Below are 24,007 nucleotides of genomic sequence, written 5' to 3'. Positions count from 1 at the left end.
CACAGCTCTGCTTCAGTCTTGTCAGTTCAATCCTGCTCCCGCCTTGGCAGCTCAGCTTTGCTTTGGTCTTGACATTCTATCTATGTCAAGCACCAGCTCTGACAACTCAACTCTAAGACGTAGATTATTGTAATAAGGCTTGGACTTAATTGCTCGAGTTAATGGGGCCAAATGCTAGGTTCGCTTTGATGCTTATAAGTATGACGTACTTTCATTATTAAACTTAGGGGCATTCTCTTTAGAGAGACTCTCTAAATCTTGTAAAATGTAATCACTCGCCAAATGTAGTGAAAAACTCCGGCAATCTCCTGTGGATGTCATTATGATCGAAACACTTAAATTTATATATTATTTTTCTATTTTTATTTATTTTGTTGTTGAGATTCAAACCCGATTCAACAACTGACGCCGTATGTGAGAAATCGGGCTAAGACGTAAGTTTGTTCCCTATTGCAATTCACCGAATTTAGTTCATAATTCCGATTCAAAAAAAGGTTCATCTATGAAAATTTCTAAAAATTCTACAAAAAAATCGTTTCAAAATAAATAAAATTTTGGGTTAATTTTATTTATTTATTTGTTGAGATTCAAACTTGATTCAACAACTAACGTCGTTTATGGAAAAATCGGGCTAAGACGTGAGTTTGTTCTTTTCCGATGACAATTCATCGATTTTAGTTCATAATTCCGATTCAAAAAAAGGTTCATCTGTGAAAATTTCTGAAAATTCTACAAAAAAATTGTTTCAAAAATTTCAAAAAAATCTGGGTTAATCCTTAGTTTCGCTATCTGATATTTAAGAAATTAGATGTGAGAGAGATAAAATGGCAGAATAAATATGCCCAATTCAATTAGTTAAAGGATTTAACGATTAACATTCCCTTATTTTTCCTATTTTTTTTTCATATAAGGAAATAACTCAATTTCGAACGACTCAAAGATGAATACTACTCAAGCTAATTGGGACGAAGGGAGTAATAAACTACTTCCTCATTCCAAAAAAATGTAGTGAGATATGAAGGGCACAACTTTTTGTAACAGTCCGGCTCCAGACTTGATGATTGTCCCCACAGACCAACACGAGTCTTTTTTAGCGTGTTTTGTCCTCACTCGCACGCTCCCCGAGAAACTTTTTTAGGGGGTCACCCATCCTGAAATTGCTCCAAGTCAAACACGCTTAACCTTGGAGTTTCTTTCATGTGGGCACCAGAAAAGAAAATGCATCTTGTTGGTATAAGTAGTCTAATCAAATTCTTTAAGCTCTCCTTGAATATGTCGTCGTATTCCAACATATTCTCGGAATCCCTCTCGTTCGGGTGTATTCTGGTTCATCCCTGCGCCCTTCCGCTTGAAAGTCTTAATCGAAGCCGTTCATTGTACGTGTGTCTTTTGCACCGGCGATCACTCCGCACTTCGTCCCCGGACGTCACATTTTTAATAAATAGTTGCTAGATGTGCATAAAGTGAAGAGAAAAAAAAGGAAAGATCACAATTTTGGTGGACAAATGAAAGTAATAATAAGACATCAATTTTTGTGGATGAAAGGAGTATAAATTAAGAGATTTATCATAATATTTATTATAGTGATTTTTAAAAAAACAATAATTTTCAGAGCAATTACGCAACTATCTATGAATGTGATTTAATGATGTATTTTGAAAAGATAAAAATATTAAATTTACGTTGAAAGGGAATTGATCGATAGATATATTTGAAGAGTTAAAAAAAAAAAATTACCATTGCACAATTATGAGTTAATGGGGTCTTATTTTTATCAGAAGCCTGTCTCATTGGCCAACTGGTCCTCACACAGGCTTATTTGACGACGAATTAATGGGTCGAACATTGTCAAATTTAAATTTTCCGTGATTCATTGCTATATAAAACTTCGCTCAAAAGGTGTTTTTTATTTATTTTTTGTGAGATGGTTTATGACTTTATGTCAAAAGATGTTTATGTCAATTTGAAATGTAGTGTTTTAATATATTAGTACTATTGTTCCCACAAGTGTAAACTAGAGTTTTCAAGAAAACCATATATTTGCTTAAAAGTTAGGACGTGACATCTCCAATTCCCATCAATAATATTGAGCATATATTTCAGAATAATGAAACCTTTTACTTTCTTTTTTTCCCCAAAAGCCAGATGAAACGCAAAGGATGAAAATATCCACGTACCTTTAAGCTTGTAAAAGTTTGTTTTTGTTTATTTTAACATGAGGAGGGGGTTTGTTTGTACGTTAATTATAGTGTAATCAATGAACTTGTCAGCATTTATTCTACTTATTTAAGAACACTTGCTCAAATTAATTAAAGTATACTTATTTAAGTACTCCATAAATCATAGATTTATTGATAAATATATACTAAATTACTAATGTACGATGGAAGTAAAATTGTCACCGACAGCTCTTAAATTCAACCAAGCTGCTGAATATGAGAGTCTTTCGAATTGACATGCAAATTCCAAATTCCAAAGGTTAATGTAAATTAGCAAGTGAACGATGAAAAAAAAAATACTACTACCATGTACCGTTTTAATTAGAGTATGAAGTAATGTCATATTATTTATTTTACAATAAAAAAAATCATATTATTTATTATTACATCGCAATAAGTAAGTTTTTTATGTGTATTTGACTAAATTAGATTATGCCTAGGATTTTCAACATATATATATATATATACATAGCGATATTAAATACTAGATTTCTTCGACTTTTTTCTGTTATTTTTTTGGGAGTTGGCTTAGAATCTTAATTAATTAGTTCACGCATATATATAGCAATATAATATAGCATATATATGTCTACACGCACACACATTTCCTTCATTCATACTCAAAGTGTATTTCAAATTTTGTACGAATTAAATGTCTGAGCACAGAAGCCTGCATACAAATCAAACATAAAAATTCCTCAGTTTAAGGGAATGTGTTTTCTAAGCAAGACCCAACAAATATCGAAGCTACTCTTCGAAACTCTATACTATTAATTACACAAGCCCATGTGGGAGTTGCATTTTTGAAGGAAGACCATGCCGTCACTTAATTATACTATCATCTTAATTATTTCCAAAACACAAATACGCATATTCACCACACAAGGAAATTAATTAATTAAGGGGGAGGGGAAAAGTCAAAAGTAGTAGTTGAGAATATTGAGAAGTAGCAAGGGAGAGGAAACTTTGATTATAATTAATTAAGCTAGTTAGATGTTCAAAACTAATACACACAAAAGCTAGCTAGTTCCCTCTAAAATACGTGCTGATGAAACAAAATACGTACCAAATTAATTAGGAAAACATTAACCCTAGCTAATTAATTAAGTCCAAAGGGACTCTCTCTTGAGAGGATCTTGCATCACATTATTGGTAGAACTAGTTGAAGCAAAGCTAAGGTATTGTTGGAGGCTACTAAAATTAACAAGGGACTTCTCATCTTGAGCACTATCATTGTTATTAGGCATGAATGGTGGCTGCTGCTGCTGCTGCTCTTGCTGCATCTGAATGCAAAGTATCTCTGCTTGAGCCACTGCTAGCTGCATCTGCAGCTGCGAAACTTGATTCTGCAAATACGAAATCGCGCCCACGCAGCCGTACACAGGGTCCCTCATCCTAGCATTAGCTTCATACACTAAGCTGCTCACTGCATCTCCTCTTTGATGAAATGGAAGCTCCTGCACATATAGTGTACCCAAAAAATAATTACTCCATGTATTTATACATAAAACCCTCAAAATATATAAGTGTTTTAATTTAACAAGAAAAGTCATCGAACCTGCAGCATCTTGCTCACATTGCTAGCACCAAAAACCTTGTGAACAATGGCGAACTTGTGAGGATCATCTGGGGGGAAATAAGGGGAGAAGACACAGTCTTTTGCGCAGCGTCGTCGGAGCAGTTTGCAGGAGGCACAGGGTGAAGTTCCTCCTCCCATTTTTGGATTTGTGTAGTGATGAAATTTTTTGATGGAATTTTTTTTTAAGGTTTTCTTGAGGTATAGAAAAGAGTTTTAAGTGGTATAGTAAGGAAGGTTGTGAGATGGGGGAAAGGTATTTATAAATGGTGGTGGTGGTGGTGTTATAGTCCACCATGGAAATGGATCCTGATTAAAATATATGTGTGTGTTTATCTTTTTCAAATCTATATATGTGAATTTTTTCAAGATAATAAAAGATTGGTTGAGTACTACATGCTAGGGAAGATTGAATGTCACAGCTCCTTCCATATATGTATGGTCATGTGGCAATATCTAACAACCGAGCTATAACATTTAAAATTACATAATTAATTAAATAGCTTGCTACTTGATATTTTTTTATAATTTAATTTTAATTTGTTCTTTATTGTCTACGACAAGAATTGTACATGGGAGTTGAAATAGTAGTTGCTTAAAACGAATAAGATATATATGGTGAGTGTATTGAACCAATTTATGGCAATGGGATCTTCTATTTCATATAAATTGATGACACTATATATATATATATATATGAGATTAAAATATGTTAAATAATAGTGTTATATACCGATAACATAACTAATCACATGAGTTTTCAAGAAATTAAATGGGTGTGACTTATAAATTTTTTTAATTTCATGCCATATATATATGGATTAATTAGTGAATATTAATTTAAGACGTTCGAAGATCTTCAACTTAATGGTCGTGAATTATCCCTCGAAAAATATGGTAAAAGACAACATGTTATCTCTCCATCATGGGCATCTTAGTCATTTTAAAGATGTGACATCGGTTAGATCATGAGAGGTTGACCACCGCCATGAGAAAGTTTAGTCGTCCATGCAAAATTGTATAATTTGCTGGGTTTTTTCCACATTGCCCTAAATTGACTTTTTTCTTTTTTTGGCATTTTTTTCCTTTTTTTCTCTTTGGACTATTTTATATTTGGTTAAGCATAGGCAGGATTAATTAGTCAATAGCTTGATGGGGAGAACAAAGAAAAACAAAATGAATTGGAATTGGGAACAATAATTGTTTAAAGATTAGGGAAAGACAAAAGCAATAAATTGGTGAGAAGAAGTAGGGTTAGGGTTTAGCACATTATGAGTAGCATGAAACGAGGGAAGACCGGTCACCGGACCGAGGGAGAGATGGGTTCGACGTGAATGTTTGTTGGGAGGGCATTCAATTCACATCAAACACAACTAATTATGGATTTTCGTCTTTTTCTTTTTTCTTTTTTTGTTATCAAAAACATTTTTCTATTCACTTTAATTTTCTTGATTTTGTTATAGCTAGTGTTATTAAGAAATATACACAAAAAATTGTGTGAGACCGTCGTCTCATCGGGTGGCGTATCAAGATTTGATTCAAGGTGGGTCAAGATTATTGATTTTAATCCATATCTAATATCATATTTATAATTACAAATATCACTACAAAAAAAGTTTCTATTAGTGATGTGGGGCTTTGTAACTAATATTCGTGTCATAAAAATTAGTAAAGTTTAAAAATAATTATAGTGATTAGCTACATCGTCAAATATCACTAATTTTTATGACACAAATAATAGCTACGTATCAAGTTTCATGTCACTAATGAATTTTTTCTTTTGTAGTGGATGTTACTAAGATATTGCTTGGATGGGCTTGAGTTTGACCCACCTAATGGTGAGACGGTCTCACACAAAATTCTCCTAATAAAATACCAATTTTTCTTAGGTAATAAAATAACAATTAATAAAGTGAAATTCTGAAAAATGTATGACTAATTAAGTATACCTGAAACAATTATGTAATTTTATTTATTTATTAAATTGAAGGATGTAGGCTTTGAGATTCGTATTCTAGTCTTCCACTTTTACAAGTAATTAGCAAAGGGATAAATATATAACATTGATTTATAATTAATGCTCGATCGTGTTATTAGTATTATAACAATAATAATAATAATTTACGTAAACAAACAAATCGTGCGTTTTTTCGTAAGTAGAGAAATAAATAATTTTTCTAAATATAGAAATGACCTTGCCCTTTTCACCATTATTAATGGAAAAAATATAGTAATTTCATTTAACAGATATCCAGATTTGGAAGGTAAATTAAGTTATAGTACTTAATAACATGATATATACAAAATCAATCAGAATATTGCTATTCGTGCATCATAATAAGTTTATAGTGTCGGTGTTATCATTAGCAAATTTAAATTTATATATTAAATCTAATAATAATGATGGAATATATTGTACACATGAATTTATTCGTGAATTAATAAGCTCGGGGTTGTAAATGAAGGGCATAATAATAAATTAGTGAAGCAGCACGATGAAAAACATATGCATTCACTCTACGCTCACACATATAATCAAATAACAATAAATGATGAATTTAATATATCCGACATGAGACTGAAATCTAAGACTAGTACAAACTTTCAAACAAAGAGACCATACATTAATGCAGAAAACTAATATACCAGTGATTGATCACATGGATTAAGCTATAATGAAATCTAACTATAGTCATGACTGTTGTTTTTCATTTTCTTTGTTCCCTATGATAAAATAAATATATGCCGTTGTTATTCAACTAATTTGCAAGCCAGGGAAGAAAAATAATAATAGAAATTGTATTCTGAAAATATTGTGCCACAATCACTTAGAATCTTTTATGTATATATAATAAGCTACAGCAACCCCTAATTAATACCTATATATATATATATTGAGAGAGAGAGAGAGAGAGAGAGAGAGAGGTGGTCTTACATATAAGATCTTTGAATCGATTCAAAACATACACTATCGCAGAACATTTTTTTAATATATGGTATAGTACATGAAATGATAATAATAAATAATATGTTAAGTAGTAATAAGTAAATGAAATTATTGGTGATCATTAATTGAAATTGTCATCATCTTGTGGTAGTGTATGATCACGAGGGGGGTATTCTGAAAACTCTACTTCTAAATTAAAATGGATTCCCTCAGCCTCGTATTTAATGCTCATCACATGATTCCAAGCTTCTAATCTGCCATTCCGAGGAAAACAGCTCTCCTTCCCGACCTCTTTTCTTGACAGTTTTTAAATATAATCTCTACATTATATTTTCAATTATACATTAATTATATACTGACCTATAATTTATTCATTCTCTATGACACCCTTTATTGCTAGTTGAAAGAAATGTTAGTAGCGTAGAACGGGGGAATTAAAAAATAACTATTCAATTGGGACTAAAGATTAAGTAATCTAATCGACGAATACTATAAATCACAAAATTATTCATTCGTTTAAGAAGGATATTTTTGTTTTTGACCGTATACACTTTATATTCAATTCGTTTCCTTTTAGGGACATTTAGTTTTGAGAATTAGTCTAGATAAATAAAAATAATATAGCCCAATCCATCGTTTATTAAGATAAATTAATTGAAATTTTGAAATATCTAAAAGTCCTTGATAATTTCTATTATGTGAACTAATTTTGCTTTATTCGCATTCCATTATATTAAAGAGTAGGATCAAATAAATTCTAATAATGAAAATAATAATACACAATATGTATCTTACCAACTATGCCAGCCATTCTTGATAATAGCATTCATACTAATCAAATTCTAAGATCGATTTTGTACCACAAATAATCAGCCCGTAATCTGCATATCTATACTACGTATGAACGTGTAACTAATTGTCCTCAAAAGTGAAAAAAATGGGTATAAAATAAGTTACAAAAATCATCTAGGAACACAAAATTTAAAGAATATCAATTGAATGTATGTGAGATCGTAAATTTCAACAATATTACAAATACGCTACTAAATATGAAGTAAGATCATTTTAAATATGATGCACGAGACGGTCTAATACAATTCTTTTTATAGTAATAAGATCAGTATCGTCCCATAATGAAATTGAAGTGTGGAGGTCCTGATAAATCATCCATGTTTATTTTAGAGTAATGACGGGGCAAAGACTCGTCAAGATTAGACTAATTAGGAGAAGGAAATATGGGGCAAATTTGTTGAAATATTTACATACATACACACACTATTTAGCTCGAATTTTCAAAAAAAAACTCAAGTTTCAAGCAGCGCCTACAAAGGGAGGAGCGACGGTGTGTAGCGTAGAGAGACAGGATGAGAACCTTGTAATCTTAGTTTAATGCGTGTGGAAGCGTGTTTCCCTTGTTTTGTTTCGATTAAAGTATGGGAAAAAACAGACATCTTCACCGTCTTAGAGGAAATAAAAAAAAACGTGGTGACCTTCGATGCGACACCCATTTAATGCGCGCTTTGTGATATGGAAGATTCGATTTTCGGGATGTGGATGTTTTTCAAACACTTGAAACGGTGCTCTCTTTTTTTAAAAAGCTTTTTACTACTCACTATTTTTCGAATTTTTCTTGAGTTTGAGGGTGGGAATTCCAGCCACATGTTATTTTTAGATGCTTCAAGGACCATCAACCACCGCACGATCTGGTTAGGGAACCCGATCTAACGGCTCCTAATATGATACTATTACTGTACACTTAGTTCTAGCTAGGGATGACACTGACATTTTTTAGTGAGGACTTATCGTGTCAAAACAAAAATTACCGTGTAGAGATCTTATGATTCTCTTATCATATAAGAATTGTGTTTCTTTGTGTATTTATATAACATAGTTTCATTTAATAAATATTCGTTTGTATTTTATTGTTTCATCATATTCGTCGTTTTAGATGAGATGAGATCTTATTGTGGCAACATGATAACACAAATGTCGATCCAAAGGGTCTCATGGTTCTAGTTCTTCATGGGTTTCGTTCAAGCTAGCTATTTTTTTTAGCAGAGTAATTAAAATAATTTCTTATGCATCATTCTTGATTTAACGCTACCGTTAAATCACATACCTAGAATCCCAAGTGGAAGAAGGGAAATTAACTAGTTGAGCAGGATAGCATAGGCACGTGACCGAGTGGACTTCCATCACAAGCCAATGCCTAGCTGCATTGTGACATTACCAACTCGGAATTAATTGCAGATTCCCTGTGACAATTACAAACAGAATATTAAAAAGTTGGTGCGTTAAGACAGACAGACTGGTCTGATCCTCTAAAGTGCACATCACCATGCTGTATTGCTGTGCACCAAAACTAGCTTACGCATTTCTTTTTCATTTCACGTATTTCTCTCTTGTTTTGGTGCACAGCATGGTGTAGCGCACAGCAGAGGATCTTTTTCCCAAGTTGTAGGATAAAATATTCAGCCTGCCTCTTCTGCAAACTAGTTAAAGTGGCTAGCAAGTGTATGACAATAATCCATTGAAATAGCAACTTAACCAACTGTTTTCTAGCGAATCAAGACGATTACTTATCAAGGTCATCCAGATTTATAAATATGGACAACAATTTTGAGCTGTCATATGATCTGGTAGTTGAAAACTGCTAGTAATGATGCCTCGTTCATGTGATATTGCTTGTCTGAAAACTACTTAAATGGCACGTTGCTAAGGCGCTAACTAACAATAACTTAGATGAGGACAAAGGCATAATCTAAATTTCAGTTGGAGAATTATTTAGGTGTGTGATGAAAGCCACGTGAAGAAAGTAACTATAGATACTAAGTTGATCCGTTAATCGTATAACTGTCTTATTTTTCCATGATAAGCAGTGGATCTAAAAGAGGCACTTTTTCTGTTAATATAGAGTTTTTCTAAGGGTTCTATGTGGCCTATCCATAATCAATGTAGAAGCCCATACTCCAAATTAATCAAGAAAAAACTGACCAAATGAGAAGGGGATGGGGTACAAGGGGCCTCAAGGTTCAACTTGCCTTCATCCGGATAACATTCTAAGGCATCGATATTCATGCAATTTCCGCAAATTATGCTTTTTGATCCCACTTCTAAACAGAGAGCTTCCTTTTTGTGTTTCAGTAGAGATAACTAACTGTTGTGTACTCTCCTTAACTTTTTTCTGCTTTGAGTATGCTTTAGCCTGTGCCTGGACTATTCATTACAAACATCAAGACAACAAGCAGAGAAGATAACATAGATGTCAGGTAGCTAAACCAGCTAAATAGTCAACTAAAGTGTAATTTTAGGGAAGAATCGCCACAATAGAATTGTACACACTAATTTTATTGAGGTAGAGAAGTATAAAATTCTGCAACATTTTGATGAAACCCATCTATGCACAGTAATCTAAGAGGTAGACAAGTGTAAATCTGAAAAAAATTATAATTGCAACCTGTGCTCTGTTGCTAATGCTCATCCCTATGATTTTAATGTGTGACTAGTCTAGTTTCGCCCAATCCAAAATGAAACAATAAGTTGAATGTTTCAGGTAAGCTCCAGGAGTGATATGACCCTCAAGAATGTATTTTCCAATTTGAGAAACTATAGCATTTTGCGAAAACTAAATTCTAAGATATCAAGACTTTCAAATCCGTATTTTTGGTATCCTTACTTCAGAAACTTCCCTCAATCAGGAGTCACTACCAGAATATGCACATTCTTATCTTCTTCGGTTCTTCCTATAAATTTTTCAGTACTAATTCTTTCTTGACCAGGACCATGCTCCCACCTCTCATACCAAGGAAAGTACATGATATCTTTCAATATTTTAATACTATCAGTTATCTTTAAGGCTAAAGACAGATATGCATGCATATCAATCGGACCGTATAATTGACCTGCATAAATTGAACTGCAGTAGTCGTTTGTGTTACCTCTTGTTATTTTACCATGATCGTGCATCAAATCACTAGCAAAACAGCTTGAAAATTTAAAAAGAAAAATGAAAAAAAAATAGTGCGGTTTTCAGGAACCAGGGGATCAAATACATACCAGATTGTGAAGAAATTTTGAGCAAAGCACTATCCTTCAACCTATCGATTTTTTCCATAACATGCACATCATGGAGGAAGTCATCTGATTCCAGGTGAATTGCACCTGAGCACATACGTGCCTTTTCACATGCCTTCAATAAGAAAGTAATAAAAGAAACTACTATTAGTAGTAGCAGTCAATCCCAGTTATACCAATGTTGATCCACTCGATCAATGCAATATGACTTGAGAAAAGTATACAGGATCACTGTAAAAACATATCCAGCTAGAAGAAGAAGATGCAATCAGCAAACCTCGAACTGCAAACTTCATTATCAATAATTGGCTTCACTTAGAGATAAAGAGCTTATAGCTGTACAATATTGATACAAGTTCCCAGATTGAAAACATTGTTTTTCTCCTGTACAATATTGATACGAGTTCCCAGATTGAAAACGATAATCTTGGTTAGGTTTTTAGTTCAAGGAGACACTAGAGCTGAAACATAATTCTGTTGCGAATCATTACTAATAAACTTGTGCAGTAGTTGCTTGGCATCAATTCAGATTAGCACAATAACCATATAACCCAAATATCCAGCTGTATAAGATGTATGTCGTGTTATTAACTCCTGAAGATTATTTCAATAAGTACAGCACTTGTTTCAGACTGATACATAGAATATCATTCATTATATATAAAGTAGAACTGCCGAACACAAACACATCCAAATATACAAACAATTTATCTTAATAATGGATCTGGTTCAAAGTCAGCCGTAGAAACTTTGATTGGAGGATGACTGAGATTTGTTTTATCCATATCTGCCTAGGAGATCTAAAGACAACCAACATGATACAAGTGGAATATCCAAATCAATCGTCACTGGAATTTCAAAATTTACCTGGTTTGCAATGGAATGGAATCCATTTTCAAGTGAATGCTCAGCAAAGGTGAGCCATTCTTTACAAGTGACTTGAAGCTCAGGGTGTACAGCAGCCATCTCGTCTCGCAGAACCAATGCTTCATATCTCAAGGCCAAGCAACTCTGACAAAATTCCGATTGCTCAATCCCAAAGGGAAAGAATCATGATACCGGTCAAGAGTCCAAACTAATATCTTTTGTGATTATGAATTTCTGAGGATCTTTTTATCAGAACAGTCTATTATTGACAACGAATTTAGGTGAATCAAGGCAACAATTAGAATGGCACGTACACACAATACTCTCTTTGGATGAAAAAGAATTGTAGAACTTGTTCCTAACAGCGATCGAGAATTTCCTAGTTACAGAAGCATAAGCATTGCCAAGTACTTTAGAAGAGAGTTGGACACTTGGACTTGAATACGAAAACAGAAAGTGTAAATATTACTACAAATTTCCTCAGTCTACAGTAAATATCAATAATCCAATAATTTCTAATTTCGAGCGAGAATTGTCCGATCACAGGTGAATTCTCAGAGCAATATGTCTTTAATCAGAAGAATTAAACAATAGAAACAGTGATTAGATCTAATACCTCGACGTCGCCAATCATAGCAAAAACACGAACCAGAAACTCAGCACATGTAAGCTTAATCTCGACTGATTCTTCCGCGATTTCACCAAATATAAGAAGAGATTCATCTCTCATGAACAGTTTCAAAACCGATTTGAATTCAATCGATGACTGCACATCTTTGGAAACTAAAATCGATTCGAGAACTCGAATGGTCACATCATCAATCCTGAGACAAAATTATCAGATTTCAAACGCTAGCCTTCGATTAGATTAAGGATGACGAGTTACATCGTACATATATTCCATAAATATACGATCATTCCAACCATCGATTTTGAATCCGAGAGCGAAAGAGGGAAATTTCCTGGGCGACTGAAGCTGGGTGCGTCATTTCCTAAGATATTGGCGGTTGGAGTTTTGAATGGCGTCAATTTATATAGGCCTCACGCGGTCAATAATCCAATATACATGAACTAGCCAATTGATCATCTACTCGGTTGCTTTTGGGCCCAATAAAGTGTTTGAGTGAGTTTATTTTAAAGAGCTTATAAAATGTTTTAAAATATTATAGTTGTAGTTTTTTAAGAGTTTATAAATTATCAAAATATTTAAATAATTGAGCTTATAAATTAGAGAGATAATTTTTTTTGTTAGAAAGAAAAAATATATTTTTAGAGATGAATATAAGATGCAGCAAATGAAAAATGGATAGATTTGATACATATTTTTATAAAGTTGGATGGTTTAAAAAATCTCACAATCATAATTGATTGTGGTGATATTTTCTTGGTTGATGCTTTTCATTTTATTAAAAAAAAGTTCAGACAAATAAACTGACACTATTGGGAGGATAAAAAAGAACAAATGAATAGTCGGAAATAAAGGCATAGAGAAAGCCCGAAAAGATTAAATATTTTAAAAAGGCCCGAGTAGAACAAAGTAGACAATGCATTTTAATAAAAAATAAAAAATACTAATACTCTATCCGTCCCACGAAGGGTGGTTCTATTCATAGCCCCCATTTTAGTCCTTATAGCCTCTCTTTTAAAATATTAATAACAATTAGTTAAGGATTCACTATTCTACCATATATTTTATAGCCCCAAATTTTATTAAACTTTAAATTAATTATCACTTCAATTTCATAACCCTCATTTTCATATTGAAGAATTCATTGCCTCCCTTCCCCCACTTATCCGTTCATAGCCCCCCATAAAAGAAATCATAATTCATCAAAGATTTAATCAAATCATTCGTCCCTTTTCTCTCACCATTCGTGTCATTGCTTTGTTTCTTCATCAGAGAAGAAGTGAGATTCTTGGGCACACCCTTTTCCGCAATTCCCTTTTAACTATTTGCAGAGATGTTTTTGGCTCCAGAGGTTGATTCCGACGATGAATTTAGAAACACACAACGACGACGACGAGATGATACTGATGACTAATGATGATTGCTATATATATATATATATATATATATATATATTGAGATAATTACAATAATCAGAGTAGCAGTAACAACAGAAGCACACAATATATAATAACAGCCGCAATGATGATGAAGCAAAATCCTGATTATATTGAGGGGGAGACTATATATAAGAAAAGGTAAAAGGTTAAACTTTAGTTGACAATCAACAATTGCGGCTATTAACAATTAGCTAGTTTCAAATCTTCACGAAACAATAATTGATTTTAGAATCACCGCTTCTCACATTAAAGGCGCCGCCTCAACAACACTTAATTAAGCACAATACGTAATATTAAAAATCAAACTGCAGTTATAAAGAATCAAAATAACATACGTATATTTCTAAATATATTCTGGAGAAATACCTGTATATCACGTTTGATTTAAGAATTTTCGTCCAATATTTTCATCGTAGAATTCTAAAGAAGTTTTAGAATAATCGAACTTGATGTTTGCATCGATTATTTTATGTGATTATCAGAATTTTGAATTGAGGGGCTATACAAATTTTTTCCGAGTTTATATATAGGGGCTATAAATATTTTCAGATTACGATAGAGGCTATACGTGTTTATTCTTTTAAGTTTATTTAATATTTAAAATTTAAAATTAGTTTAATTTAGAGGCTATAAAATATAGGGTAGAATAGTAAATTCTTAATTAATTATTATTAATATTTTAAAAGAGGGGCTGTAAAGAGTAAAACGGGGGCTATGAATAGAACCACCCTCCCACGAATCTTGACACGTTTTCCTTTTTGGGTCGTCTCACGAATCTTGACACATTTTCAAATAAGGTAATAATTCTATCTCATACTTTATCACTTTTATACTTTATTAACTACACACTAATCTATAGCTTCTTAATTCTCATGCCGAAACCAAACGTGTCTAGATTCGTGGAACGGAAGCAGTACTACTTAATTTTGCAAGTAATGACGCAATGACACTACAAGTACACATGTCACATATAGATATTTGGGCTACAAAATTCGGGCCGTGCTCGACACTTCGACTCATTATTATGGTACACATATTCTTCGCAAAAAATAAAATAAAAATGATACACATATGACATTATACATTTTAAGGCTTTTAAAATTATAACAATTTATTAAATTATTCACTGGCGCCTTAATTCTAAAGTACTGTATTGTTTTGTGTTGGAGCAAATACTTTTTTATTTTAATTAATACGGATAACAGACTTTTCCTTTTAAAATGTTCAGGGCACGTTTAATTTTAAATTCATTTTCAAATTCAAATTGTCATATTTGAAATAGTTAACAAAAAAATGGTGTTTCTAAAAAAATTATTTTGTGTTTTGTATTACTTAATATCGTCGATTATAATTTCAAAAATAATTTTTTTTGTAAATTTCACTAGTTTTCTTAATATCTTTTGTGCAACTCACATTGTATAATGAAACAAAATAAATGCTTTTATGGTTATTATGAAAAGGAAAATATTTAAATAGTAAATTTCGTTGTGTGAAGTGTTATTGATGAAATATCGTGAAATAAAAAATTGAATAAAATAAATAAATAAATCATGTTTTACTATTTTTCATACTCGCATTTGATTTCAAACGATTTCAGAAAAGAAAATGCCTTTTGGTTTAGGGCGAGAATCGAAATAAACCGCCATGATTGGCTAATAGCATCGCATATATACGCCTGACCGCAGTGGATTGCATGCTCTAATCCAAATCCAAAACAAAAATATCTGTATACCTTTAAAGAGTCTTCTGAGAGTGATTCCCTTAACCCTAGCTCATCTTCTTCAAGCCCCCTTTTTTCTGTGCTCTCACGCGAGGAATAAGCGGTCTGTTAATTTTAGGGAAATTTGATTTGGTTATCTCAGTTGACCTAGGAAGATGTCTGGTATGTACGGCCAAGAAGGCGACGGATCTGGCGCGCCGCCCATGGGCGGAAGCGGAGGTTATGGCGGTGGTGGATATGGCGGTTCTGAAGGCGGAGGAGGCTACGGAGGTTATGGCGGCGGTGGAGGTGGAGGCTACGGGAATCGAGGAAGCGGTGGTGGAGGCTACGGTGGAAGAGGCGGAGGCGGTGGATACGGAGGTAATAGAGGTATACTATTAATTGTTTTTCCGCGTTAGTTTTCTTATGTAAAAGATTTGAGTTGGTTGCTATTTTAATTGTTGGTTTAAACTTTTCTGATATGAGATCTGTTAATTGATTGTAGGGGGTGGAGGAGGTGGATACCCGGGTGATCGTGGCGGTGGGTACCAAGGGGATCGTGGGGGACGCGGTGGCGGTGGTGGTAGGGGAGGTGGTCGTGGTGGAGGAAGCGGCAGGGAAGGTGATTGGCGTTGTCCCAATCAAAGGTAATCGAGCTGCTTGTATATCTCAACAATTTCAATAAACTTTTCTGATAATTTTATTTACTTTGGGGCGACGACTTTGTGATAAAGTAGAGTTTACCTGAAGAAACCATGTCATTTACCATGTTCATTGTTAGCATCTGATTACATTTATGTGCACCATATTCCTAGCATCTTTCTTGGATGGGTGAAATAATGAAATAAAATACACTTTAAAGAATGTTTCTTTTTAGATGAAGTAAGCATGAGATCCAGGTCAAATATAGTGCGCATTGTAGTTTCTGGATTCGTTATGGGTGGTAATATGGTGGCTTTTCTGCTTATATTTTCTCTAGTGTCTTGTTTTGTTGATGCTTTGTTTTAAATTGAAAAGGAATCGATTCCAATATGATTAATCATGAATTTTCTTATGGTCTGAACTTTTTACCAGTTCTTCAATTCAGATGGTGCTTGATTATAGAAAATCCAGTTTCCTCTACTGTATAACCTTGAAGCAGATTATCCCAATTGTTAAAAGTTCAAGTTCAATGATTGGATTCTGTGTATGTTCTTTTGGGTGGTAACTTCCAAAGGTTCCTCTATGCTTTATATCCTTGTTGTGTTTCTTTGGGAGATGTATCTGCTTATATCAAAATTTGTAAGATTCAATGACTTCTGTAGAATGGATATTTACTTAATAGATGTTTGGGTATGATAAGATGTTTGACATCAACAAGTGGCTATGATATCTGAGTTTCCTTTATCTGCTGGTGGTAATTGATAATGGCATCTATGGATGTAGCTGCGGGAATGTGAACTTTGCCCGAAGAACTGAGTGTAACAAATGTGGTACACAGTCTCCTGCTGGCGGTGATGACCGTGGCGGTAGAGGTGGTGGTGGTGGTGGTCAAAGTAGAGGTGGAAGAGGTGGAGGTTATGAAAACAGCAGAGGTGGAAGAGGTAACTACTATGATGGTGGCAGTGGTCGCAGTGGCAACGGTTACGATGGTGGTAGTCAAGGAAGGGATGATGGTGGTTATGGGCAGAGTCCTCCCATTGCTCCCCCTTCTTATGGGGGTGCTGGTGGATTTGCTCCTCCGAATGCATATGGTGGAAACCCTAATTATGCTCCTGATGCGGTCCCTCCACCTACAAGTTACACTGGGGGACCTACTTCGCACCCTCCTTCATATGGTGCCCCTGTTGGTTATGGTGGTGATGGTCAAGGTGGTAGCCGTGGAGGTGGACGAGGGGGTTCATCTGGTGGATATGGGGGAGGTCCTCGAAACCCAGGAGGTTATAGCAGTGCTCCAGCAGAGGTTACTGAAAAGGTCAAGCAATGTGATGAAAATTGTGGGGATTCCTGTGATAACTCAAGAATTTACATATCAAATTTGCCTCCAGATGTCACCACTGACGAGCTCAGAGAACTGTTTGGAAGTATCGGCCAAGTAAATGCAAATTTTATGTCTTATTTTCATTAAAAGTTGCAGTTATGTATATTTTGAAGAATTGTGTACTTATGTACATTTTGTGTTGAACCATCTATGATATCTCTAGAATCTAGCCCTTTTTGCTGCATTAGGACTTTGATGTTTTGATTATGGTTGAGAATATGGTAACAATACTAAGGTTTGGGGGTATACTGAAAAGACATGAATGTCTTAATAGAATTTGTTTCTCAGATCAAAGAGTCTTCTAATTTGGATAGTCTTGAGTTGGATTAACTTAGTTGTATTTTTCCGACTTTCAGGTTGCAAGAATCAAGCAAAAGCGAGGGTACAAAGATCAATGGCCCTGGAGCATAAAATTATACACAGATGAACAAGGAAAAAATAAAGGCGATGCAGTTTTATCGTATGAAGACCCATCTGCAGCACATTCAGCTGGAGGTTTCTTCAACAGTATGTTACTTTGCTTAAAGATTTGCCTCCCTTGAATATGATATATTTCTCTCTCCTAATCAGTTACAATGTTTTTTTTGTATTAACAGTGCATGACATGAGAGGACACAAAATTAGCGTCACAATGGCCGAGAAATCTGCTCCAAAAGCTCAATCATATGGTGGCGGGTAAGTGAATGTTCTCACAAATACATTTTTAGTTGCATTTAGGGTGTACCAAAAATTATCTTGAGAGTGGAATCTTTCTGATTTGAACCTTTGGATAACAAATTTTCAAGAATCAAATTGTAGAATGATTCTTTGGGGTCTGATGGAGATTATAAGTGCTATAATTCATCTGCTCTTTTGTAGTGGTTCAGTCTTGTTTTTGTAAATATATTGTTCTGTTTTGATGGTTGCAATGAACTTGAAGTAAATGCTTTGATGTGCATTGAGGAGCTTTCTTGTATTTGATGAATTTCTTTATCTACAGTGGTGGTGGTGGTAGAGGCAACTATGGAGGTGATAGACGGAGAGACAATTATCGAGATGGTGGTTCATCTGGTCCAGATAGAAATTATCATGGCGGAAATCGTTCACGTCCATACTAGACACTACAGAAGGGATATTAATGTAGTAGTCTTAATGGTGGGAAGGGGTTTTATTTTTATTCCGTAAGCGGATTTGTTCTCTAACTGGAGATCAAAGGTAGGTTGTTCATTGCTCTGAGCAATATACCTTTTCTCCCTTCTACATCTCTTGTTAGCACCTTGGTGGGGAGTAAGGATTGATATGAGCTGTGTGAATGTTTTTATAGAGGGAAGTGGATATTCTCCAAATTGCTGCTAAAGGTAGGTTGAAATTATCAGGTGAGTGTTGCTTACTAAGTTACACTTTTATTTTTGTTCTGATGCATATGTGCATTTGTGGCGTAGATTTCTCGTATCTGCATCATTGCTAAAAACAAGTATGTTGTGGAAGTTTTGCACAAAAATGCTTTGAGCTCCCATTTCTTGTTCATTTTGCTTTCTTTTTTTTGGTGTTGGCTCGTGCACATACACCATTGTTAAGATTATGGATGGAACACTGCAGGACGTTTATAAGGGATGATATTCGTATTATCCCATTATCTCTTGGTACTAGTGCTTAGAATATGATGTCTGGCTTAAGTATAAACCTCGTTCATTTGCAGTTTGTCTTCTTATTCTTAGCCCATTTATTTTCTTGGATGTGCCTCATCTCCAGTGTCCGATCTCTTAGGTTCGTTCAACATTCTGTTTAATTGGTTTAGATTAGTTGTTTCATGGCATAATATGAGGATACTCAGGCTATCTTAAAACCCAATCTTGTTAGTCATGGAAGTGTGTGCAAGAGGCAGAAAATTGGGCTGCTATATAATTGTGTACGTTCCGTCATTTGCTTTCTAAGGCTGCTTCTGTCTTAGCTGAATGGAGCACTAGTCGTGTCTTCTGGAGCTTCTGCAGTTGCACTGTCAAACTCGGGACTGTGAGCTTATGCAGTGGCACTGTCAAAGTTGGGACTGTTTGATGCTCTGATATCCAGTTTGTGCAAACTTTGCTTGAAGGGAGTAGCACTGCCCAATTCTTCAAAAACATTCCCCTCCTGTGTTTGATGCTCGATTTTGCTCCCATGGATTTCCATATTAGACAGACTGCTTGAGAATACTTTCCATATAAAATGGTTTGTCCTCGTCCTTACTGTGAAAAAAGACCCCTCCAGTTTTCCTTTTCGTGATAGTCTTTGCTTGCCTTGGTGTTTTTGGGTTTGCAATCTTTTTTAGGTTACTGTTATCTTTCTCAGTTTTCTGTTTGTTTTGTGGGAGTAAAATAGATTTAGAAAATAGTTATGTGTAAACACTGGAGAATGAGTTCTTTTGATGAATGAAATATAGGTTTATGGTAGCATTTTGATATTGCGATTCTGAATTATTTTGTGTAGTTGAATCGCCCAGTTGCCCACGTGAATTAACTTTTGAAGCATAATTCATTATGTCTTTTCATGAAAATGGGATGTATAAATTTAATGTAGTATAAGACATCTACTATGTCGGAAACTATCCAAATTATATTTTAGCATTACCAACATAACCCAAGCTGAAATAACGATTGTCGTATAACTCGTCTTCAACAACTAAAATCTGCAATCAATGATGCTCAAAAAATCAGAATGACTTGTTTTGAAATGACTACTTGGAAGAAGTGAAATACCCTTTCTTCTTGGTACATCGAAGTGGATACGAATGAGGTATTTGTATAATGTTCAATATTGTATACTAAGTTATGTTGAATTTATTTTCTTCTTAAAATTACAAATTAATGCCAGTGTACAATGTAGTAAGTTAAGTTCGGTCGAACTTAGCAATCCGTCTAATCAACAATGACAAAAACGTGAATCCTATTATATATCCATTGTTAGTACAATATCTGCTCACCAATAATAAAATTCCATTCCCAAAATCAGAATTGAGTCCTAAGACAACCAACGTTGCCTCTTGCACTAAAAATGGCATTAATCACCTCAAAATTTTCACCATTTTTGAGATATTACACGAAAATGATGCAACCTGATCAGTAGAAAGCAGAATATAGATACAAGTGAAAATTTGGTCGCACACAAAAATGATGAAAGATATTAACCATGAAACCTCAAGGAACATCAACCAACATCTACGGCCATATTTCAGCAAGCAACCACAGCAAAACAGTTACCGTTGGCGATATAAACCGACAGAGAAATGCAGATTCTTGTAGGGAGATCGAAAGCGACGTCTTGAGTCCGACTGGAAACCTGCAGGCATCAACGGACGGATCGACGGTGGTGATCAATCCCAAGCCTGAGAACGCACAGCTATCTGCATTTTGATCGTGCTGCTGATAGTAACTGTTGAACGCGTAAGAGATATTGCCGGGCCAGCTAAGGTTGAAGCACGAACCACCTAGCGACGCTGCAGTGCAGTCGGCAGCACACGCCACCGAGGCGAGTGCAGTCGCGTTTGACAAGTCCTTGTTGTTGTTCACCACACACCATCTGGGAGAGAGGTACTGCACGCCCTGAGCATTCACCAGTTTTCTCGAGCCCTGCCCAAGATCGGCTTGATACTTAGCTTGGCCGTCGAATGTGAACACGCCCCAGTGCCTCTCAAAATTCCCGGTAGCTATGCCTCTCTTATCTTCGTCTAAAAGGCTAAATATGTATATTTCCGTTGGCAAAGCTTGGCCCTTGGAAGATTTTGCTGCATTGCTCTGGAGGTGGTTGATCAAGCCTTTAGTGAATTCTTCGGCTAAAGACGAGGTGGCATTTGGAGCACCGTCAGTGGGCCAACCGACTCGCCCAATGACTACGTCCGTCTGGGGAAATCCAGCACCGGATAGGGCTGAGATGATGGTATCATAGCTCAAGTCGAAGCTGTTTTTGTAGGTCTTGTGACTATCATTCCGAGGCCGTGCTCTTTCTCTGAAAAGAGAAAAGTCAAGTGAAATGTTCTTGTTATCATGGTAGCTCTGGAAGGGGGTTATGGATACGAAAAATGGAGATCTATGTCTGTTCAAAAACATGAGGAGCTCAATCATGGTTCTATTGACTGATGGCCTAAAACGCGCTTTTGATGGCAAACCAGTTTCTGATACAAAAGCATCGAAACTGCAGGTTCCTACGACTTTCACCTTTTCAGCCAAGTTAGCCTTGAGCAACGCTGTTTGGACGTTGGCAGCTGCTCCAACGACATAGGGGTGGAACTGGTCGCCATAGCTTTGGAGGAAAGGCTCGTCTCCGACAGCAACATACCTACAAACGTATATGTTAGAGCATTATCAGCCAAAACGCACAATTCGCGGGGGTATAAAACAACACATCAATGAAACTCAACCATCAAAAGCAGCAGAGCTTTTCCCTATACAACGATGCAATGATCTCAAATGCACCATTATTCTATCAGTCATGCCCTCTTCTTGATCATTCATGAACTTAGTTATGCATCAATAAGGGTATGTATGAATCTACTGTTCGAGCTTCGTTGAAATTTCATTCAAATGTTATAAAGTTTAAACGAGCTTTGAGCTTTAACGAAATTCATCACAAATCAGTATCAAGCAGCTTATTTCTATATCGAGTATGCAGTTTCATCTCTCAAAATTCAGTATCAAGCGTCTCTCTCTCTCTCTCTCTCTCTCAAACATCTAGCAATTAGGTTTTACTTATCGAGAGAAATAATACTGCGATTTGCTAACACTAATAATGAAGCAACCAACTGAAACATGCTCATCCAAAATCAGAACTGAAGAATATAAATTGAAATAATGAGAATACGCACTCAATGAGGACCCTGGAGGCGCCGTCGGAAACGAAGCGGGTGAGATTATCGTGCACCCAGCTCTCGGCGGCCTTTAATGAAGCGTTGAGGCTGCGAAGCATAGAATTCGGAATGCTGACGGTGACGCGGATTTTGGAGCCAGAGAGCGACTGGAGGACGAGCGGGTCGGCGTCGAACAGCTTCACTTTACCGATGCCGTTGGCCTTGAGAAGCTCCACCACCTTCGCCGGCGGCAAAGGGTGCGACGCCGCCGTGCCCCAGTTGACGCCGATGCACCCGACATTTGAGGGGATGGAAAGTAGTAGCAAGAGGGAGAATGAGAGGGAAATGAGCGAGGGCTTGGAGTTCGGTAGAGGCATTTTCGAGTTCCGCCACCGCCGCCGCCGCTGCTGCCGGTTTTAGCTAGCTGTTGCGCGCTACCTGTTTGATGTTTTGATAGCACATAAAAAGTTGCTCTTTTTACGGACACAGATTTTCATTAGATTACAGAATTTTTGTCTGGTCAACAATATGAGTGGAAATTAATGTGAGCTAGTTTGAAATTGCGTTATTGTGATGCTTTATTTTCGATAATTGTTTATACTTATAATTTTTTTACAGATGATTTCTGTAATTGCAATGTCATTACTACAATTATATACTAACACCTAACCCATTAGACGACAAAGTTTGGTTAGATAAATGTTGGGAATAATTTTAATTAATTTTGATTCAATGTGGAACTTTGAAACGTAGTTAACAATTACGTCAACTTTAAAAATTTTGCAAGTAAAACTTAGTCAATTTTGTTTAACTAAAATTTTAATTTTCATGGGTAGAGCTATTGGTATACAAGTTGTATTCTACCACCATTTCTTTTAAAGAAAATTCTTTTGGTATACAAATAGTTTAATTAAGTTAATATTGGACTTAAACATAATTAAGTAGATTGGATTATTTTGTATGGTTCTTCTTTGTCTAGGTTTTGCTTCCTCTATTGGTCTCTTTTGAGCGTTGCCACTTTTGAGCAACGTCATGTATAAGATATTGATTGATGTTTACTTACAGATAAATGATTTGCCTAACCCTCCATCTCCCCTTGAGTGTTCTAAAAAAATAAATAAGTAGAATGGATTATTTATAAAAGGACCAAGAAGGTTTAGGGCTTTAACAAAAAAGTATAATATAAATATATCCCAATGCTCCATAATTTATACACAAGACTCTCTGGAAGTTTGAATTATAATAATTCCTAACACTTATTAGAGGCACAGCTACAACGCATACACTTATATATGCATAAAAGCGTATCAAAATTTATTGGTGAAAATAAAACTTACATTTAATTTTGGTTGCTCTCGTGATAATAATAATTAAAAAAAACCTAAAAATGACTTGAAAACTTTATGGTCCGACCGTCCGAGTTTGCACTAGAGAAAAAGCATCATCTAAGGACGGAAATCATCAAGTTATCATTTTTCTTTATTTTCATGATAAACTTACACTAAAGAAAAAGCATCATCTACATATTATGATAAATTTGCACTAGAAAAAAGCACAATCCACGTATTGAATGGTAAAATAAATTGATACAGATAAATTATACAAAGAGAAACTTAATTTTAATTTGGAATATAACTGTATTTTTACATAATAGATCGGACAAATGCGTATATAAACATCCCTAAACACTTAAACACAGAGAAAAATGTATAGTAAAATGATTCTGTTATCGGGTAGAAA

General features: G+C 35.1%; 4 protein-coding genes across 10 annotated transcripts; 1 reads left to right on the top strand and 3 right to left on the bottom strand.

The window, feature by feature from the left end:
* Positions 1–3,173: 3,173 nt before the first annotated feature.
* LOC130992054 (LOB domain-containing protein 12) lies at positions 3,174–4,213 on the bottom strand. The gene is made up of 2 exons (XM_057916521.1): positions 3,778–4,213; positions 3,174–3,676 (listed from the first exon to the last, which is right to left on the bottom strand). The coding sequence occupies exons 1-2, from the start codon at positions 3,934–3,936 to the stop codon at positions 3,323–3,325; spliced, it is 513 nt and encodes a 170-aa protein (XP_057772504.1). The 5' UTR covers positions 3,937–4,213; the 3' UTR covers positions 3,174–3,322.
* A 4,476-nt stretch (positions 4,214–8,689) lies between these two features.
* LOC130992052 (protein DOUBLE-STRAND BREAK FORMATION) lies at positions 8,690–12,701 on the bottom strand. 3 transcript variants are annotated; one of them, XM_057916518.1, is made up of 6 exons: positions 12,608–12,701; positions 12,300–12,507; positions 11,684–11,827; positions 10,799–10,931; positions 9,784–9,958; positions 8,690–8,997 (listed from the first exon to the last, which is right to left on the bottom strand). In XM_057916518.1, the coding sequence occupies exons 1-5, from the start codon at positions 12,670–12,672 to the stop codon at positions 9,786–9,788; spliced, it is 723 nt and encodes a 240-aa protein (XP_057772501.1). In that variant the 5' UTR covers positions 12,673–12,701; the 3' UTR covers positions 8,690–8,997; positions 9,784–9,785. The 3 variants fall into 3 exon arrangements, with proteins under 3 accessions (XP_057772501.1, XP_057772502.1, XP_057772503.1); XM_057916519.1 differs by having other exon boundaries at positions 12,577–12,693; XM_057916520.1 differs by lacking the exon at positions 9,784–9,958.
* A 2,749-nt stretch (positions 12,702–15,450) lies between these two features.
* On the top strand, positions 15,451–19,880 carry LOC130992051 (transcription initiation factor TFIID subunit 15b). 5 transcript variants are annotated; one of them, XR_009091238.1, is made up of 8 exons: positions 15,451–15,839; positions 15,955–16,096; positions 16,875–17,523; positions 17,826–17,976; positions 18,066–18,144; positions 18,449–18,663; positions 18,773–18,824; positions 19,400–19,880. XR_009091238.1 is itself a non-coding variant. In XM_057916517.1 (6 exons), exons 1-6 carry the CDS (start codon positions 15,626–15,628, stop codon positions 18,564–18,566), a joined length of 1,344 nt encoding a protein of 447 aa, XP_057772500.1. In that variant the 5' UTR covers positions 15,451–15,625; the 3' UTR covers positions 18,567–18,975. The 5 variants fall into 5 exon arrangements, 2 of the variants coding, with proteins under 2 accessions (XP_057772500.1, XP_057772499.1); XR_009091239.1 differs by having other exon boundaries at positions 18,449–18,824; XR_009091237.1 differs by lacking the exon at positions 19,400–19,880 and having other exon boundaries at positions 18,773–18,975.
* Positions 19,881–20,353: 473 nt separating this feature from the next.
* LOC130992050 (glucan endo-1,3-beta-glucosidase 9) lies at positions 20,354–22,874 on the bottom strand. The gene is made up of 2 exons (XM_057916515.1): positions 22,286–22,874; positions 20,354–21,759 (listed from the first exon to the last, which is right to left on the bottom strand). The coding sequence occupies exons 1-2, from the start codon at positions 22,642–22,644 to the stop codon at positions 20,643–20,645; spliced, it is 1,476 nt and encodes a 491-aa protein (XP_057772498.1). The 5' UTR covers positions 22,645–22,874; the 3' UTR covers positions 20,354–20,642.
* Positions 22,875–24,007: the final 1,133 nt, after the last annotated feature.

This window comes from Salvia miltiorrhiza, chromosome 7, assembly GCF_028751815.1.
Source record: "Salvia miltiorrhiza cultivar Shanhuang (shh) chromosome 7, IMPLAD_Smil_shh, whole genome shotgun sequence".
Lineage (NCBI taxonomy): Eukaryota > Viridiplantae > Streptophyta > Magnoliopsida > Lamiales > Lamiaceae > Salvia > Salvia miltiorrhiza.
This window is presented reverse-complemented; position numbering and strand designations above follow the sequence as displayed.

Excerpts from the sequence above, each read along its gene's own strand:
- LOC130992052 (XM_057916518.1), bottom strand. The coding sequence starts at position 12,672 with ATGACGCACCCAGCTTCAGTCGCCCAGGAAATTTCCCTCTTTCGCTCT. Across the intron at positions 11,828-12,299 it reads CTATGATTGGCGACGTCGAG|AGTTGCTTGGCCTTGAGATA; the intron begins GTATTAGATCTA and ends GAATTTTGTCAG. Across the intron at positions 10,932-11,683 it reads TCCATTCCATTGCAAACCAG|GCATGTGAAAAGGCACGTAT; the intron begins GTAAATTTTGAA and ends TTCTTATTGAAG.
- LOC130992051 (XM_057916516.1), top strand. The coding sequence starts at position 15,626 with ATGTCTGGTATGTACGGCCAAGAAGGCGACGGATCTGGCGCGCCGCCC. Across the intron at positions 17,977-18,065 it reads AGCTGGAGGTTTCTTCAACA|TGCATGACATGAGAGGACAC; the intron begins GTATGTTACTTT and ends TTGTATTAACAG. Across the intron at positions 18,145-18,448 it reads GCTCAATCATATGGTGGCGG|TGGTGGTGGTGGTAGAGGCA; the intron begins GTAAGTGAATGT and ends CTTTATCTACAG.
- LOC130992054 (XM_057916521.1), bottom strand. The coding sequence starts at position 3,936 with ATGGGAGGAGGAACTTCACCCTGTGCCTCCTGCAAACTGCTCCGACGA. Across the intron at positions 3,677-3,777 it reads ATGTGAGCAAGATGCTGCAG|GAGCTTCCATTTCATCAAAG; the intron begins GTTCGATGACTT and ends CTATATGTGCAG.
- LOC130992050 (XM_057916515.1), bottom strand. The coding sequence starts at position 22,644 with ATGCCTCTACCGAACTCCAAGCCCTCGCTCATTTCCCTCTCATTCTCC. Across the intron at positions 21,760-22,285 it reads GCCTCCAGGGTCCTCATTGA|GTATGTTGCTGTCGGAGACG; the intron begins GTGCGTATTCTC and ends ATACGTTTGTAG.